This window comes from Cheilinus undulatus, linkage group 20 (genome assembly GCF_018320785.1).
Source record: "Cheilinus undulatus linkage group 20, ASM1832078v1, whole genome shotgun sequence".
Taxonomy (NCBI): Eukaryota; Metazoa; Chordata; class Actinopteri; order Labriformes; family Labridae; genus Cheilinus; species Cheilinus undulatus.
The window spans coordinates 30,790,154-30,810,859 of NC_054884.1; the positions used below are offsets into that span (position 1 = coordinate 30,790,154).

General features: G+C 40.2%; 1 protein-coding gene across 1 annotated transcript in view; it reads left to right on the top strand.

Annotated features, from left to right (window-relative positions):
• The window catches only part of sdk2b (sidekick cell adhesion molecule 2b), a 179,467-nt gene that overhangs the window by 20,801 nt on the left and 137,960 nt on the right, over positions 1–20,706 (top strand). The window contains exons 2-3 of the mRNA XM_041815899.1: positions 10,117–10,223; positions 19,313–19,460. Of these exons, the coding sequence (XP_041671833.1) occupies positions 10,117–10,223; positions 19,313–19,460 (255 nt within the window). The remainder of the gene's footprint in view (positions 1–10,116; positions 10,224–19,312; positions 19,461–20,706) is intronic.

The window sequence follows — 20,706 nt, forward strand, 5'->3', positions numbered from 1 at the left end:
AGAATACGTTTCCACAGCTCCACAGTCAAGTGTCTGTTTGCCTTGCATCATTCCATACGACGATTGGCATTGGACTTGATGTGAGGCTTGCATACAGCTGCTCGGACATGGACACAAACTCCATCAAGCTCCAGTCGCACAGTTGTTGTGCTTACATTAATTCCAGTCTCTTCAGCTGTAGAATCAGGAGAGCTTAGGCAGCTTTTACGTACCGTGTGTCTTAGCAGTTGTTGACCATGCTCTGTGATTTACATGGTCGTCTTAAGAAATTCACAAACCATCTTGTTGCAAAGATGGAACCAACACCATACCACCCTTGAAGTCACAGAGCTCTTCAGATTGACCCACAAATGTTTGCACATGAAGACTGCTTGGCGAGGTGCTTGATTTCTTTACACCTGTGGCAACAGGTCTTATTGAAACACTTGAGTTTAATAATTAGCTGGTGTGGCTGAATACTTTTGTCCATATAAAGTTTTATAGCCTATTAACAGCAATTTACATTTTGTGTTAACATAAAGCTAAAAAAAAAACTAAGATGTGACTTTAAATGAAAGTAGACAAAAAATAACAATATTAGCTAAATGAATATAAAAATAACAGAACATCCAATCTCCTACCCAATCCACTGGGTCAGTGTGTTTCAACTTGATGGGTCTATTAATAGTATCAAGATGCATGCCCCACTTCAGGAGATCCTGTTCTGTCCTCCATCCTCTCTGACATGCTCTCATATGCAGCTACGATGCCCTGCAGTAATTCATATTCCACTGAATGATTGACTTTTGAATAATAGTTTCACTTCAAGTGCACATGAAAAGACCGATATATGGACCCTCAAAGCCGTAGCTGTAAAATCAGGTGTGTAAGCCGCTCTTGTGTACTGGGTGGCTTATGAAGGACTGAGATACATCATGTAAACACATCCTGATACATCATGTAAATACATCCTGCAAGTAGGTACAGTTCCCACTATTAGGCACTGCAAGAGACCTAACATGATTGAACATGTATGTCATTCTCTGTGCATTGCTCTGCTGCTCAGAATATGCTGGAATATATAACAACACAGACCAGATGAGTTAGCGCCTTTAACTGCTTTTCACCCTTTTAGGTCAAAGTAACATATTTAAAGAAAATAAGTAAACTGTTAAGTAAAAAACAACCTCGAGGAGTGCTGGTTTGACCGTAGTGAAACACTACATAAAATAAGGACAAGTTGGAACAAGGCAGAGTTGGGCAGAGAGCTGGGAGTCTGTTTATCAACCTTATCAGGACCCCAGATGATCATTAAATTCATTTTTTGGCATGTTGCAAAAATGGCCAGATACAGTGTTGAAAAGGGGTTAGAGAGTGGCAAAAATAGGTGATAAGTGTCAAAATGGTTTGGGGAGTGGCACAAAGGGTCAACAACTGGAAGGAAAAGCGGTAAAAAGAGGTTAAAATGTGGCAAAAGTGGGTAAAAGAGAAAAAAGGGGCAAAAGTATCAAAAAGGGGGTGAAAAAGTGGCACAAAGGGGATAAAACGTGCAGGAAAAAGTGGTTAAAAAGGGGTTTGGGTTTGGGCAAAAAGCATTAAAATGAGTTAAAAATGTCAAAAATATAGCAGGAAACCCTAGCAAAGTAGTGAAAGGGGAAAGAAATGGGAAGAAATGGCAAAAATTGGTTAAGTGTGGCAAAAAAGTTGCAGAAATGGCCAAATGCAGTGGTTAAAGGGGGTTAAAAGTGTCAAAAATTAGTTAATATTGGTGCTAAATCACAAGTGGGGAGTGGCCCATCCTCTGGGATTTTCAGGGGCCCAATTCTGTGGGCAGGCCTGTCTCCTTGTGGCCTTACTGATAATAGGGATAGATCTCATTGTTAAGGTCTAAAAATGTTCTGTGTTTTGAAAAAAGATACAAATACTGATACAATAACATGTTAATTAAGGCAAAATATTTATTTAATTTTGGTTTATTTGAAAGTCCGGCCCCCAGAGTCTCTGTCAAGACTAAATCTGGCCCTTAAGCCAATGTGCTTGATGACCCCTGCTTTAGGAGACTCCCAAAAAATACTAACCCTAACAACGAAACAAAAAAGTGACGCTAATGGCTTATATATTGGGCGATGTCCAGATCTTTACACAGCTTAAATGTGTTATTTTGAAAGTGAAGGTAAAAGCCTGAGGAAGTGATCATTTCAGGAGCTGTAAACAAGTGAAAACAGGTTTGTTTTCTTATTGATATCTACACTGTATTTTCTTTTAATATTGTAGAATTAAAAGAGCACTTCTGTATAGCTTCACTTTTATTATTAATAGCCAATGTCCACTTCTGTATAAAGTCCATGATTGATGCCTGGGGTGAAAATGTGCGCTTCATTACAAGCTCATCCACATTTATGATGTATAATGATTTACTGTCATCCAGTAATGCCCTATGAGGTCTGTATAAAGGCTTACAATCTCACTGTGTGTCCAATATTCTAAGTGAAATGCTATTGTGGCTAATCAAGGCGGAGGTATGTTACTATGGGCTCACTCCCTGTAAATTGCATCTTAAATTAAGGATTATAGTTTTACTAATCATCACCTCATGACTTCCTCCGTCTTCCAGCTTCTCCCTCTAACACCAATCCCTCCCTCTTCCTCATGTCCCCTCTCTTCGCCGTCTCCCTGCCACTCCTCCGTCTAATCATTTCTCCGAAGCGGGGCTAATTAAAGGGGATCTGACGGAGTGCGCTGACCACAGGAACATCAATCAATCTCTGTCGGACAGAGCCAGGCCCCCACTGACTCCCCCAACCTGCTGCCAACGCGCTCAGCTCCGCAAAGGTTAATTGTATTCATTATATAAGGGACAGAGTGAAAAGAGGGAGACAGACAGAGAGAGGCTGTCTAAAGTCACCCTGAAGGTGCTGACTGTGGGGTGAATCCTCCATAGGCTCACGCGGGGTTAAACTCTGAGCAGAAGCACCACCTGTCATCTCTGCACCCGAAGACCAAGGCGTCTAACCCTTTCTTCTTTTTTCACAATATTCCATCATATTCGCCTCATCTCCCCTCCATCTATGCATATCACATATACGTAATAGTATTAATTTAGCTGATGGAACATATGAAGGGAGTCACACATCATTAATAAAGCCTCCTGAGTAGTTGATTAAGCCTTAACAGACTTTAGGCTGAAACTCATTTAGTCCTTTGGGTCCTACTGACGCTGCTGCTAATGAGGTTTGATACGGCTTCTCTTTTTTTGTTACAGTTATGAGCAGCTTTAAACACCCAGACAGTTCTTATTGCAGCACAACATCCTAAGCACAAATGCAGCTTTCTAGACATTTCTAACATATGGAAAATAACACAAGAAAACTTAACATAATGATGATGCTCATTAGACTTTAGGGGCTATTTTCCTTTGAAAGAAGGTAGGTATACAGGGGCAAACTTTCTAACATAACCAAATACCACAGACAGCCTCATTAATTTACATTGTTGGTTCCCAACCTGGGTAGGTGTAACAGTTGGAGACAAAGTGGGGAAAAGAGTGTAACTGAACCAGGTTTAAGCTTCTAAATGAGGCCTAAAGAAGCCCCACTATGTGCCTCAACAAACACCATCCCTGTATGGATGGGGCCGTCTCTTTCCTCTCATGGTGTCAAGCTAATGACTGGAGACGGAGGGACACAGGTGGGAAAAACACAGCTAAGCAATGTTTAAGCCTTTAAGTCAGGGGGTGTCCAAACTACGGCCCGGGGGGCTAAATGTGGCCCGCGATCCACTTTTGATTGGCAGCATATTTCAAAGATATAGCGAAATACGGCCCACATTAGAACATGAAGCTTTTGCTTGACTGTTTTGTACTTCTGCGTTTCAGCACATTCTGCCATGCTAATTCTGCAAACAAACATTTTGACATGAAGAATTTCTTGATATGTTCTTTAAATTTGTGACCAAATTAAGTCAACACTGTAAATTGTAAAAGCATATTGGCAACAAAAGTAATAATAATTGTTTGTTAATTATAATGCGCTAATTGATTACAGAAGAAAATGGCAGCACCAATAGCATTCCAAGTGCATCGCCAGTGGTAGCGAGGGCCCCCTGAAATCTGATTGGCCTCCCCAGAGTTCTTAAATTGATCAGCTTTTTGTCTTGTCAACCACTATCTAACAATGTGAGGACTCACATTCACTAAGAATGTCTTACCATTCTTATATATTTTGTTATGTGGCCCTCAGTGGAAAAAGTTTGGACACCCCTACTTTAAGTGAAGCTTAAATGAGCTGGAGGAAACACAATCCTGGCAGTCCTGCTGTATTGATTTTAAAAAATGCCTATACATTGATGTGTACATTAATCCCAATTAATTATGGTCCAAAATTAGCGTATACATTTTTCTTTAATTGCGATTAATTTGCCCTGTATTTTCCATTTTAGCACACCTTGTTTAAGTCTCCCTGCTTCCACAGTGATGTAAAACAAGTCCACCACTGTTCAGTAATGTCTTATTTCACTTTATAAAACTCACTGACAGCTCAGTGGACAAACCAGAAGTTATGACACTCTGTAAAATCAAACATTTACCTTTAAATGTTCCATTATCTCCTTTTCAATCCCTAACAAGTTCCTTTTTCTGTACAAAGTTCATGTCAGAATCGTCAATCTAGTCAAAGTTCCTTATTAACAATTATTAATAATAACTACAACTCCTTCAGGAATGATTCTTCCAGGCAACTTTAAGCTCAGACGTCCATCATTCATATTATCATTTTGTACCTTTGACCTTTAGTGCCTGATGTAGGGTAATATGTGAAAGGGCCAAAGACTACATAAAGCATAGACTTAGCCTCATGGAAGTCATTGCGGATATCAACTGGCGTTCCCCAAGGATCTATTCTTAGCCCACTGATGCTCTGTCTTTAAATCAGAAACTTCCTATCTACTTTTCCTTAAGTTAAAAATGAAAGGTACAAGAACACACCAAAAAAACTCATTTTGACTGGACCACATTTCATTTCATTTTGACTGTAAACATGATCAGCTCAGTAATGTTAAGTCGTGTTAACTCAGGGCTGAGGACAAACCCAGAGTGAGTTTAACTTTACTGTCTTCTAATTAAGTTATTTCTTAATCATATAATTCATATACAGTCCTTTGTAGAACTTTAAGACATGTTTGGGCCAGAACTTGAGGCTGGAGTAAGGTGTGGCCAGTAAGCCACCTGAGGGAAGAAAGGATGATTGATGGAACCTTTGGTGTGCTCTGGATGTCCTTGCATATTACTAGGGGTAGGGAAGATAATCTGTTATAGCGATTACAGCCTAGGGTGCCGGTAGTAGGGTTTCTACAAGCCCCTGGTTGCACTGTGGGTGTCCCAAGGGCCCGTAAATTTGGGCTTATTACCATAGGTGAAAAGGGTGTGACAGAAGAGATGCTGTTGAGCTTGACCTTACATACCTTAAACATATTCACACAATATATTTGATATCTGATACTGCTTATTTGGTGCTGGTTGATTGAGCTGGCACCAATATACAGAGAGTAGTGTCTTCCTCCACTCTACTTCCCTGAAAATATCAGCGAATGAATCTTGTTAGACCATTTTAACATGGGACCGAATGGAGATTTCTTGGCTTTTGAAACCACTGTAAATTGAACACTCTAACTACAGTTTTTTGCACTTTTGCTTTCGTTTCCCTTCTCAACACCGGAGATAGCTGCTTGGTGAGGACGTGCAGATGGAACGAGGCTGCGTAGATCTGGTTGTAAGAGATCTTTTCATGTTCCTCTCTGAATCCTTCTAAATTAAAAACCATTATAACTAAAGATCTTAAACTCTTACAAAACCTCAAGGTTGTACAGATTAAAAAGATATGCTGCCTTTGAGGCTATCTAAAGAAATAGTACCGTAATAAGTTTGAAAAAAAAAATGTGTTTAGTAAATGTTTTTCATGAAGGTGAAACACACAAAAACCTTTGCAGTCAGCTCACAGAAATGAGCAAATCTCAATAGAGGAAAATTAAGTGCTCAAATAACATCTGAAATGTTAAGGAAATATTTTTTTAGCTTTACCTTGTGAATTTCCTCTGATCAATATGTTTGAAGTGGCACAATTTATTTAAAACATTAAAAAAAATGTTTTGCTTTTTTAACATTTTGTCTCGATTTCAATCCTTTCATCTACTAAGATGAATTACCTTCATAAGCTTGTCAACAGGAGTTTAGATGCTGTGCTTTTGAAGATGTGTACAGAAAGAGCATCACGATGAGTAAAAACGCCGACGTATGAGGCAGCAACTCAGAATCTGAACGTTTGAATCAAATCATGGAAACCATTTTATGTTTTCCATCGAGTTTTGAGACTTGCTGAATCTCTGCCACAGCATATTTAAGTTTTTTTTTTTTTTTTTTTGGCTTAACAGTTGATTTTCCCTTTCATTCCTGACTTTTGGTGCTGTATATTTTATCATCTATCAGTGTAATTTAAGCAACATTACCCTGAACATCCCCAAAGGCAAAGATGTCTGAACCTACTTAAAGGAGAAATTTTTCGCCTGATCAAAATCACAAGGAGTTCAAAAGATATCTTGGCTCTCCCTGGACGGGTTTGTTAAAATATTTAGATATGATATTTGGTTTAATTCAGTGTTTGGTTAGTTAATTTTTCATTGCTTCTTAGAAAGTGTCTTTTGACTTCTTTGCTTTTTCTCTTTGGCTTCTGGCAGTTGGAAGAACTTTTTCTTGGATTTTTCTATCTATAAGTGCTTTCTTCATCAGCAGTGTTAACTGGCAGTGCCTATTTTAGATAAACAGCTCTAATGAGGGTGTCTGTTGTAACATGACTGTCCTCGATAGCTCCAAGCATCCAAATGCTTCTCCAATCAGCACATTTGAACTTTCAGATCACTCTTACGTCCAAACACTTAACACCCTGCAAAACAATCTGATTAAATGAAAAGTTAATTCATTTTAAACTTCTCCACTTATTACATGAGGTTATAGAAATCTAGACCTCCTGTCACTGTGGAGTTACACTAAGACGCTCTGCCTGGCAGCTCGCTAAGGACCCCTGAACTCATATAACGCAGGGATGTGACAGCAAAGACGGCAAACACGTTTCCTGGTGGCCACGCTTCCACCTCCCACAAGAAGTGTTTATTTTGACAAGAAAGTGTTGTGCTAGTGCAGCTCGAATCAAACATGTACTAGTCGCTGTAGGCTTGTTTGCAACTTTTGCCATCAAACATGCCATTAGAGACTGTCTGTGCAACCACTTTAACAGTTGGCCGCTCCATACATCTCCCACCGCTCCACCATTTATTAGTTATTTGAAAGCAGTTAAAATGTTGGTGCCTGGCATGCTGAGCTGCCTGGATGACTGATCTCTGAAATAAATCGCTAGATTGACTAAAAATAGGCGAAGTCCATGTGGATCATGTTGCTGTTGAGATTATCATTCATGAATATGCCCTGGTGTATTGCAGATGAAAAGATGTGTGCACACTGTCATAATAACTTGGTTATGTTTACATGCACAGTGAAATCAAGCTGCAGTTAGAGATCAATTAGGCCAATCCTTGTCTCTTGTAGGTGGTGATAAGCCACCTTATAGTTAGTCACTATTCTAACATCCAGTTGACCCTGCCAATGAACTGATTTTATGAACAATGACAAAAGGGAAAAGCTTGCTGCTCCTTTAGATTTTGAATCTATGTATTACCATCCATCTATCCATTTTCTATACACCTTATTCTGTCTGTCACATTCATCAAGGGTCAATCAGAGCGACAAGACAAAATTTTATGAACAGTGGAGCTAGTTGGTGGATAAAACTCATGCCAAGGTCAGTCAGGACAAGTGCAAAAAAAATAAACTTTTCCACCAAGAGAAGCTTTCGGTGTGGCTCTTTGCTCTTGTTTAATTAAGAAATGTGATCCACTTCTGATAAAACTGGCACTATACTGTAGCTACTTCTGGGCTAATCGCTACACTGGTGGTAGCCATCACTGGCTTACCCCACCTGTAACTATCGCAAATTTTCGGTGCTGTTCTTTGCTTTTTAAATACAGAAATGAGGTCTAGTTCTGATAAAACTATCACTAAACTATAGATACATCCGGATGGTTGAATGGTTAGGTCCATTTTCAGACCTGACACAATCGTTTCAGATTTGCAAGCTGGATCTGCCTGATGATCGACATGGAATCTGGCTAATCAGTCTGCTTTGTAGGGTTGATGTTTGCCTTGTTTGAGGAGAAATGTATGTCCACTTTAGTGGAATATGTAGGGGGAAGACTGTGCCTTTCAAAGTAAAAGGCGGTTTGGTATTTCTGTGGATAAACTAATCCCGTTTGCACAGGAATTACTTTATTTTGAAAAGTCTCTCTGCTCAGTATACAATGAATGAAATCACTTGGTGGGAGATCTACAGAGATAAAACTTATGAAAAAGACAAGCAACTTGCAGCAGACACGCACCCAATCTGAAGCCACAAACCAGAGCAAATCATGGCGCAGCGGTCACACAGCAAACGCCCAGTCTAAAGCTGCCATAACATCATGGATTGACTTTTTAATGTTGTATAAACATACTGACTGATCATGGATAAGTATTTAAATGTCTTGTATGTCTTTGAATGGAGATTTTACAACAGTAATGTAACCAAGCTCTGCTGTTAGACCACTTTAATACTAAACCAAATAACGTATTTTCTCAGTGTGTGCTTTTGCATTTTGTGACAGTTGCAAAAATAAGAGTCCGCAATATTAATTCATCATTTAAAGCCTGAAAACTTAAAAAATAACCAGAAAATTATAATCTTTTGGAACTGAGGTGTTTATCAAACCTTCAACCCAATCCAAAAAAAGGAAATTTGCCATAAAATTTCACTTTTTTGAGTCACATTTGATGCGATAGACATTTCTGATAAATGATAATCCTCTGGAAGGCTTTTTAAAAAATCATTAATGAAATTTTAATGAAAGATTTTTATGGAAAAACAGTGACCGCCCCTTATACATACAAAATGTATTGTTATTCTGTCCCTTTGGTTCCTAAATATGCTGTGTGCCTACTTTTTTATGAAGAATCCTCTAGTCATTTAGTCAAAACTCTGTCATTGCATTTTTTATAATTTCCCAGCACAGCAGAAAATTCTTCAAATGGCTTTCTTTGTCCAACAAATGTTCCTAACTTTAATAACTCATGGTCTTGCGGTCATAAATAAAGAGGAAAAACAGCAAGAAGCTGGAACCTGTGAAAAAAATGAACTAATGGATTCACAGACTTATTTTAGCACCTCTACTGATTTGATGAAGAGTAATTAAGGCATATTTTTCATTTAAAGTGTGCTATTTTTAGTTTATCTATGTGTGTAGTTTAAATAGTGTGCTGTATATTCTTTGTGTAGTAGTCATATTTTCCTCTGATTTACAATGTGTCCATGGCCTGCTGCCAGATGAGTTTGAATTATAGCTTTACTAAAGTGTTTGCAAAAATAAATGAGAGCCAACATCATCTCTCGCCACTTAATCTTCTGGCATCAGCTGTAACACCAGATGTGGCTCAAGATACTGCATACATCAAGCCAATTGTTAGTCGCACACCACACCACACCACACCACACAGCAGCTTTGTAAGGACATGTAACGCTGCCTCCAGCTGGCGGGGACGCGGTACTGCCACCACAGCTGGACACTGAAGTCAAGGTCATGAGGAGAGTGTCAACCGCTGAAGATGTACGGCTTCAGCCCTTTGTCCAGGGGGGATTTAGAGCAGCCACGTGTGTCTGTGTGTGTGCGTTTGCATAGAGACACAGTAAAAGTGTGTGTGGCTATGGTTGTAAGAGTGTGTGTCCTGGGGGAGAGATTGGTTGTGGTAGCTCCGTTAGCCTCTCGAGCATCATTATTGTAGGAATAAACAACAGCTAAGCTCTGATGTCCTCTGTGCCCTTGTTGCTCTATTAGATGGTCTTAAGTGTGTGTGTGTAATTGTGTGTTTGTGCTAACAAATTAGCAGATGCTGGTGTTTGTGCGCCTGCATTAGCACCCTTTTGATTCCTACTTTTGTCTTAATTAGTTTACTGTGATTTAAGAGAATGCTCATCCCCGTTTTGTGTGTGTCTTTGCTTATTTAAGGTACCTAATCCCTTCGTTAGACCGCTCCCATGCCGGCTTTTACCGCTGCATCGTGAGGAATCGGGTTGGAGCTCTTCTACAGAGGCGCACAGAAGTACAGGTGGCCTGTAAGTATCAGCACGGGGCGCAGGTGAAACTCAGATAAATGGAGCCAGGTGGATGTTTAACTCTAGAGCAGTGATACTCAACGTGTGGCTCTTTTGTGAAGATTTGTGGCTCTTTGATGTCTTAATTTGAAATATTATTCCCCCAGAGACCCTTAAAAAGGAAAAATTTGACCTCAGAAATTATCTGTTGCAAGTCACTTTAATCTGTTTGTTTCCCACACTTACACAGTAGGCGTTAATTTCAGACCTATTTGTCAACCTTTATTTTTTGTCTGTATATTTCCATTGCCCTTTTTTGCCATGTTTTTGACCATTTTTACCACCTGTAACTAATTTTTCTGTCAATTATCACCCATTCAAGCTGCCTTATGCCATTAAATGCCACTTTTTTCCCATTTTGAGACTTTTTGCTGCTTTTAGCCCATTTTAGTAACTTACCACTCCATCTTTTGCCATGTTTTTGCTGTATTTGACCATTTTTACCACCTGTAACTCTTTTTTTTGTCAATTATCACCCATTTTTTTGCAGCTTTCTGCTCTTCACAGCCACCTCTCCTCCCATTTTTTTTGTTGCCATTTTTCACCCAGTTATTGTAATTTTGTGCCTGTGTTTCCCCTTTTCACCCATTTTTGCCACTTTTATCCACTTCTTGACCATCTTTGCCACCTTTAACTTATTTTTATTGCCACGTAAACCCATTTTTCATTGCCACTTTTCACCACTTAGATTGCGCTCCTTGTAAAGGTATTTTTCAACAGTTTGGCTCTTTGGTTTAGCAGGGTTGAGTATCACTGCTTTAGAAAGACCGTGTCGGTCTTTAAAAATGTTTTCACATTTGTAATACAGTGCTTAACAAATTTATTAGACCACCACCCAAAGTAAGGTTTATGCCACAGCTGCCCTAAGTTAACAACATTGATAAAAATTGGTAAAACCAAAATCATTTTTTATGTTTCTGCAATGGTTAATACACCAATGTGTAGAAGCTCTTTAACCCAAATAATATTTTTAATGCTAAAATAGAATTATTATTGTTATCCATGAATTTTCAAATTTGCTGATTTACAAAAAAATTAAAAAAAAGTAAAGCACATTAATATTTCTTAATTAATATGTCAAATTATAGTTATTTACTTGCATTCCTGAAGAGAAAAATGAGTTTTAGTGGTTGAATGTTATGCTTGATTAATTCTGACTTCTCAGAGAAGCCCAGTGAGCCGGCTCAAATTTTGGTATAAAAAGGTAAATTCAGTTTGAAATCCCTCATTCCTGTTCAAAATGGTAAAACGTGGAGAGCTCACTGAAAATGAAAGAGTCCGCATTAAAGCATTTCATGATGCTGGATGGTCTCTGAGACAGGTGGTCTAATAAATTTGTTAAGCACTGTATGTTTAACTTTGCTGAATTTAAAGCTATAATGCTGCTGGCCAGTGACTTCTCCTAATAGTGTCTGTATTTTTATTTAAAATGTTATTTTAATGCAAAGAAAATATGATCACTTCTACCTTGAAAGCCCCCAGGCAGGCAGTCATTTTGTCTGCACAGATTTTGGCTGATTTAATGCACTTCATGAGGTTTAGAGGCTCACTTATGCTCTACTTTTATTCAAAAATAGATTCAGGTCAGGTATGGGAGCATATGCCAGTTCGGCACTTGCCCCGTAAACCTTGGCCCTGTACTGCTCTGGCCCCCTGATGCCCATCGTCCAGGCCTGCACCAGGCCCATGCCCCGTCACTCCACTTGGGCTTTTCCATTACACTGAGCAGCTTGGCTCTACTTGGTTTGACTCGGCACGGCAACCCAGCGTGGCAGGGGATTTGCTTTTCCACCTCAACTGAGCGACCTGTTTGAGAGTCTACAGCTCATGACACGGTGTTTGAGTTGATGAGGTTAAATAGCTGCACTTTAATATACTTTATTTTTTTTCTTTGGATGTGCAAGAGTTGGCACTTGTTTCTACTGACAAATTCTTCCTCCTCTATTGCTAATCCGGCAGGTATTTAAAAAATTAATTCAGCCATTGCTACCTAAATACACCTGTCAGGCGTCCCCCAGTGGCGACAAGCCATGGTGCTGAAAAACGTCTACGTGAACAGTCAAAATGACCTCTCACTGTCTCTCTAGTGCAGGGGTGTCCAAACTGAGGGTCACATACAGAAAATCTGATGGATGGTAGGGCCTCTTTCATATACCTCTCCTTTATGATATCAAAGTTAGTCAATCCAGTCTAATTTAGGTAAAGATTTTAAGAAACAACAAGGTGCACGTCAATAAACTGTCATGTCAAAATGTTTGTTTACAGAACTACCACAGCAGGTAATTCATAGCATCTTCATGAACTGTAATTTTTTTTGTGTTTTCTTATTAGCAGACGAGTACAGTTTTGTGTTACCTTTCCGGACGAGCCCCCAAGGTGACACAAAAATATTCTTGTCTGTCAATAAGACAACACAGATACAATGTACAGTCAAGCACGAGCATCATGTTCTAATGGGAGCCATTTTTCATTTATGTTTTAGAGTTTGCTGCGGGCCAATTATGAATGGGCAAAGGGCCGCATTTGGCCTCCGGGCCATAGTTTGGACACCCCTGCTCTAGTGGGTATGGGATTCTGCCAGTCCTGGTTTTAAGAAATTGATGGATAGATGTAAATTAAAGAGTGTTTGTGAGTCTGACTGCCTGCAGAGTACACAGTAAGCCCTCTCTCTGCTTGCCTTTGCATCAAGGGCTGACTGACTAGGGAGGGACAGATGCCGGCGGGCCCAAAGATCTACCTGCATTTTATTTGCAGTGTTATCAACCCAGACAGCTGTTCCACTTGGCATTCTCATTAGACTGATACTGTCACCATGGCTGTTTTTAACTTTGCTTCATTCCTGTATGACCGCTGCTTTTTTCCATCCTCCTTTGTCAACAACATCTGTCCTTTCCACGGCACATGCAGGCCTCAAATGAGATACAGTTCTGTAAAATTCCACCGCCACTTTTTCTGGCTCCCTCGTCTTGTTAACGAGCTATTATAGACTCGCCGCAGAGGTGTCTGGAGTGTTGTTACCTCGAATCCGCCCCCATCCGACCCTCTCTCAACCATCCTACGCCCATTATCCCGCCTTCCCAGGGTATGCCAGGTTCACTGGGTTTCCCTTGTTCCAGCGACATTTGAGTGGATGTGACACAGCACTTTACCTGACTGAACAATGCAGCCAACCAGGCGTGAGAAAGGAAGAGACAGAGAGAGCTCAACAGTCGCACCAGTCCTTCTCCTCTGTACTCTGTCTGTGTCTTGTCCCTCCAGGGCTGCCCCAGCTGAAATGCCTTGTTGTTCAGTAATTCTTACTTCCAGCCAAAGTCTTCCAGTTGTTCCACATTCATTGGAATTAAACTGGCTGTATGCCAGTTTTTGATCAATAAAATGAAGTGATTAATGTTCAGGGCTGAAAGTAACAAGTCTTTATAATATACATTAATAATTTCACAATATAAATTAAATGCAGAGTATGTAAATCCTGCAGCCGGGGAGCTCTCATTTAAAATAATATAATATGAAAGGCAGAGACCAGCACTGCTCAGCTTCACCCATCTTTGACTTATTTTTCTTAATTGAGGCCTGTGTTTATAAAAAATACACTCCATTCAATGTATTTACTAAACAGTAGAGACATGTCTCTTAATGATGGAGAAAAGCTGCTAAAAGTGCCCTCCAAGGTTTAAGATGTGATCTGACAGCAAAGCAAACTTGGATCGCTGCAGTGGTGGCGGATACTGCCACAAGATAAATTCTCAGAAGGTGAGTTGACGAATGTTCTGTCACATTCAATACGGACCAATCAGAGTAACCAGACAAAATGAGGTACTGGGCATGTGCAGCTCCTGTAAATAACATGACTTCAGCACTAATTAAACAGTGGAGCAAACTGGTGGATTCAACCCAACCAGGGCCAGCTGGGACTCAGAAGAGAAGAGGAGAAGTGTGAAAACATCTCCGCCAAAACTGGGAACAAATCTACAAAGTCTGATGCAAAACTACAAAGACTGAAACACTTTTACAAAACGGACAAAAACTGAGACATGATTCACATCAGCCATTTGGTACATGACCTTTCTGTAACATACATTGATTGTAATTTTGTTGCATAAGTTGTAAAAGTGTTTTGCAACAGTTGCGAACTGTAAAATTTCAAGTATAGTTTTACTATAAAAATGTTTTGCTTTTTGTGTTTCAGAATTTGTTATTGGTACTGAACTTTGTAAATGTGTCTAAAGGGCCGTATAAGGGGATGATTTTCACCAGGTGCTCACAGCTTATTGATCTGTTTTGGTATTTGTTCTTTTTTGTTGATCTTAAGGTTTAGTGTAGTTTGTATTGTATTTCTCTGTGAATACCTGTTCAAATTCCCAAAATATTGTCTTTTAGTTTTTTAAACATGTATTAATAGGGGGAAAGTATTTATACTATTTTTATTTGATACAGCTAGTCGCTGACAAAGTTTCGAAGTCAGAGTAAAATCTTGGGATTCTTGCTAAAGTCGCAGTTCGTTCCCATTGTCTCAGTTGTTAGGCTTAAGGTGGAGTTAAGACTCGATTTTAGTCATTTTAAGGTGGTCTTTCTTCATTTCTGTTGTTACGACAATATCAAACGGTTTTGATATTGTCGTTAGTCTTAAGTCTTGCCAAATGCAAATTGTGTTTCTCAGTGACGCGACCGTCCTCCACAACCAATGGGAGCCGGTGTTGTGCGAAAGCACATTAATTCAATTCATTCTTCAAAATATGACTGTGAGCCTCGATCAATCTAGAGCTGCTGAATATCCACCTCAAGAGACTGAGAAACTTTTCTGTCCACAGCTGCAGTCAGATCTCTGCACCTGTGTGTTTGTGTGCCTTGTCTGTCAATTAATTCCAGGCTGACATGGCAGGTACGGTCCATCGCCAGTGGGGTTTTCAAAGTAACAGCCTGATCAGTTTGTGTCTGTGGTGCGGCAGCTCACATTTTCATACGGTTCTTTTATTCTGAAGTGTTTGAATATGAGTTTGAATTGAATTTTCACCAGATGCATGATGGGAAATAATCTCAAAAGGAGAGGAATATTCTAGTCTTGTAGTTGGCGACCATCAGTCTTTGCAAAATCTTAGTCTGAGATTAAAAACTCAACGGCTTTCCACCAAATTGTCTTTAGATGTGACAGGGTCTCAGATGTCAGCCTGTTTAGAGTCTCTCAAGAGTTTTAGTAAAGTCCCCTGGTGTAAGGCCAGCATTAGTCCCACAGGTGGGACTTCTCTAACTGAGTGGGTAACTTCACTCATGGTGCAGAAGTATCTAATGTCCGAAGGCATTCTGTAAAAAAACAAACCAACAACAAAAAAAAAAAACACTTTTTGGTGCCTATTAGTGCGTGCTTAATAGAAACCAAATCCCATCCTTGTAGTTTTCTGTGAGTCACACACAGAAAGGACTGAATTTACCAATTCAAACTGTTCAAATGTGTCACATGAATACGTTATACGCCAGGCTTTCTTAGAAGGGAAGATTCATCAGTTATGATTGTGGGTTCCAACAGACTCAAAGGATAGACTTTGATTTTCTTTTCACTGTAACCCAACCATTTAAAAGACACTTTTATACAGTGATCTTTGGTCAACCATGAGGGGCCTTGTTTCCATCCATGTTTATTGCCTTTCTGTCGTTGCTCCCTCTCGCTTGTCTCTGTCCATTTTTGGCCAACTCTGCTTTCTATTTATTCCTTGGCTTGCAACCCACTGTTTTCCATTTTCGTTTATTCCCACCTCTTTCCATTTCCATAATTCTCCTCTTCCCTCTCATCAGTCGCTCATGAAGGGGTAGAGACAGTGAGGCAGGGTAAAGAAAAGGGGAATTAAGGACAACCACAAGAGAAATGGGATGAGGCAGATACAGAAGGGAGGGAGGGAATGATAGAGAGATCTCTTTTGCAAAAGAAAAAAAAAAAGTCTCCCATTGAGGCGGCACAATTAGGATTGCAGAGACACACCTCAGAGAAAGGGAAACATGGTGAGGCATTAGAGTTTAGGCAATGGGAGGAGGACATCACAGCGCCGAAACTGCAGATCAAAGTCTGGATTTGCACACTTCCCAGATTTTCATTTAAACTAAGAACCACAGCTGCACGGCAAAGCCAGATTACCTTTTTTGATTCCTTTGAAAGAGAGCACAAGGGAGAGAGGAAAATAAGATTTCCATCGATGCAAAACCATGCCAACACACCCTGGTTCAAAGCCCACATACCTTGATCCTTGAAGATATCATCATGTCTAAGCTGTATAAGCACTTAATTGAGTGTTTGATTATCATTTTTTCTTCTTGTTTGAAATAAAGAGACAATTATGAATCTTCTCTGGGTCTCTTGGAGCAATTTACACCAACATTTTTATTTAAAAAACCCAAATTCCAAAAAAGTTCGGACATCAAGTATAATGTTAATAAAACAGAATATAGTGATTAACAGCCTATATTTAGTTGAATGCAACACAAAGACAACTATCTAATATCCAAAGTGATACATTTTGTTGTTATTTGCAAATATAGATAAATTTTTAATTTAATATTTTAAAAAGTCCAAAAAAGTTGGGACAAGAGCATGTGCCCGTGTTACCTCACCTTTTCTTCTAAAACACTCTGTAAGCATCCGGAGACAAGTTTATAGGTATCAATTAGATTTTTTTTCCCCAATTTTGCTTGATGTACATCCTAAGTTGCTCAACATTGTGCTGCCACATTTGCACCATTTTACTGTGCACTTCATAATGTACCAAGCTGATGGCACTATGTTGAAATATCCATCACAGAATGATACCCGTTTGTGATGCAGTGCCACCTGTGGGATCAGAGTTTATGGCCAGTCAGTGTTGGCGCTTGACCTTGCCCCTTAAAAGATTTCCCAAATCTTTTGATGATGTTATGGACTGAGGATGGTCAGGTATGGGGACATGCTGGTTCAGCACCTGCCGAGCCATCCCTGGCCCTGTACTGCTCTGGCTTCCTGATGGCTCTCATCCAGGCCTGTGCCAAGCCCATGTCCCATCTCTTTAGGTATCCTCCCTGCTAACCCTTCATGGTGCATGCAGCTGCCTTCAAGGCTTAGTTTAACCCATCAGGTGTTGGGCGCCCAGTATGCAGTGAGCTGTATTAGGCCCTGGAAAGCACTGGAGGTGCCTGTCGGAGTGCAACTGGTGCTCCTGTACCCAGCAGCTGACCCTTCCATACATGCTCTTGAGTATGTCAGCATTAGACACGCGGTCTTGCCAATGAAACCCAAAAATGGGCTGAAGGGAGGTAATCGCAGCAGATTCCAGCAAGCTTCTCTGGCAATTAATCTGCATCCAGGGCCTCACATGAGTATAGTAGGACCAGGAGGCCCAAGGACCAAAAGGCCCCAACCTTCGTCCACATGCTCAGATACCATGAGTGCCACGCTGTCTTGCCAAGAGACCCTGATGCACTGTGTGTGGATTTGGTGAAATATCCATTCCTTTCAACTGCACTTTAAGGAAAGGTGTTCCTAAACTGTTGGACAATTTGTCCATACAGTCTTTCACAACGTGAAGAACATTGCACCATCACTAACTGAATCACTGAATCCCTCAAGAGTTTTCCTTTTATTTCACCTGAAACCAATTAACCTACTGAGCGTATCTGAGCACGCCACAACTTCAGTATTCTTTTCTTGCCTCTGTCCCAACTTTTTTGGAACATGTTCCATCAAACTTGGAATGTGTGTATATTTTCATACAGATCAGTAAGTTCACCAATTTGAACATAAAATGTCTTGTTTTTGTGCTGTGTTTTATTAAATGAAGCTTAGCATTAAGTCAGTGCTGGACCTGGGAGCCATACGCCATGCAACAGTCAATTATCATCTCCCATCTCTCACAGCCAATCACAGCTCTTTCTCTCAACACGGCAGTCCATTTAGGTATGACGTCACTCTCGATGATCCCTTAGTTGCCTCAGTGCTGATGCACCAAGCTGCTGCTACTGGCAAAACTTAGCGTCCTCCACCCTAGCTACCTCTTTTTAAGCCTAAAGCTTTTGTTGCACCCTAATATTAAGTTACATCCTACTTTAGAGCATGCTACTGATGATCTTTGATTTTCATTGTATTTGACATGTATTGTCATCAATATATATGCCCATATGGTGGTCTCAAGCAATGTGCTTCCTTGTAAGCTTGAGTTAGCCAGAGAGCATCTTTTTAGCAGGGCATTTTCTGCCAAGTAGTGTTCCTTAAATGTATGTAGAAAGGTACTTGCACGTCACTGTATTCTGTTTAAAAATCACATTTTACACAGCTTTGGAAACAGATTTTGTGGTTTAGCTGTCACATCTTCGAAACCAGAGTCTCCACTTTAACCGTCAGATTGTGTTGTAGGAAGAAAATACAAAAGAGTGCTTGTTGCTGCCGTCCTATGAAGGTTTACAGTCAGCATCAGCCAATATGATTGCACTGGAAAATTGCAGGGCTGAGATCGAAACAACAATTGAAGTTAGGGACGACTGACACAAAATCCATCAAAAAATAAATAAGAAAATCAAACTCTGCCCATAGATCTCACTTACAAATGGACCAAGCATGGAGCAGGGATATTAACGCTGCATTTTTGTCAGCTTTTAAGATATAAAGAGGCAGGAGGGGAATAAAAAGCGCCGTAACAAATGAAATGTATTAGGAGATAATAGAAAAGCAGCGGCTCTGGTCATCTAGCATGTTGAGTAATGCACACATTTAGAGTGTGATCGAGATTGATCGGCCTCCGTGCATCCACACAGAGGATACGGAATATGAATATGAGTCAATTTAGTGTCCCTCTGTGAGTCATTACATCTCAGTTGCTTCCAGCCCTTTTTTTTCTTGATGTACTCTCGAAACCATGGCAACAACACGGCGCTGTCCATCAAAGCAGCTCATTGTCACATTGCACAACAGAAAACAGATGGCAAAAGAACTGCAGGGAACAAAAGTCAGATTGAAGAAAGAAAGGGAAAATTGTGCCTTTGACTTCATATTTGCTTTTCTTTTCTAACTCCCTCTTGTGTTTTTCTGTTTCCTGTAGTTATGGGCAGTTTTGAAGAAGGCGAACGCAGCCAGTCAGTCTCTCAAGGCGAGGGCGCCGTTATCCAGGCGCCACGTATTCGCAGCTTCCCCCAACCCCAAGTCACCTGGTACAGAGATGGACGCAAGATACCACCTAGCAGTCGCATGTAAGTCTTGTTTTGTACTTTCTTTGCATAGTTTAGTTTTCTCCTAGAACAAGCCCAGCTCCAAAAAGGTTGGGATGCTGTGTAACATATGAAAAACAGATGCAATGATTTGCAAATCTCATAAACCCATAATTTATTCACAATAAACCTTTAAGAGCTCATTTTAAATTTGATGGCAGCAACACATATAAAAAAAGTAGTGACAGGGCCATGTTTACCATTGTGAAACTTCCTCTCCTCTTTTTAACAACAGTCTATAAATGTCTAGGGGGTTAGGAGACCAGTTGCTGGAGTTCTAGGAGAGGAATGTTGTCCCATTCTTGTCTGATATAGGATATAAATTGAATTTTTGCACCAGATTTTCTGCTGGTGAAAGGTCTGGTCTGCAGCCATGCCAAATCAGCACTTGGACTCTTCTACTATGAAGCCATGCAGCTGTGATGGATGCAGTATCTGGAGTAGTATTGTCTTGCTGAAATATGAAAGTCCTTCCCTGAAAGAGCTGTTGCATGGATAGGACCATAATGTTGCTCTAACACGTCTATATAATTTTCAGCACTGATAGTGCCTTTACGGATGTGTAAGCTGCCCACACTATAGGCACTAATGCAACCCCATTATAACAAGCTGGATGGCCCTTCTCTTCTTCATTCAGCAGGACGCAGTGCTCATTGTTTAAATTGTTTTTTTCAAATATTGATTATTGTGACCACAGAACAGTTTTCCATTTTGCTGCAATCCATTGTAAATGAGCTTTGACCCATAGATGACGGGCGTGTTTCTGCACTGTATTTATAGTGCCTTCCCAGATGTGACAGCTGCCAAAGCTATAGGCCAGTCATCATCAACTGGTGGCTGCGGGCCATATCAGACCCCCCTCCCCCCAAAGCTTCTCATCTGGCCCCCAAATGACTTTGAAATTCAGAAGGTGTATGGTTTTAGGACATCTTTTGTGTTTGCATCCCTATAGGTATTACATTAACCCCAAAAATGATCAATATTGAAATAGTTTAATCAGGAATGGCTTACGTTTGGCCCATGTTAAAGGAATCCTCCAATCAGTCTTCATTAGTAAATACGGTGCATGATAAACACATACGTGTCATTCACGCCTTGCTTATATCTCCAGGTTTTTGTTGTCAACTTTCCATTTAAAGCTCTTGGAAATTGCAATAGCATCTATTTTATTTGGTTCATTTAAAAGTCTGGCCCCAACAGCATCTTTCCAAACAGAATCTGGCCGATG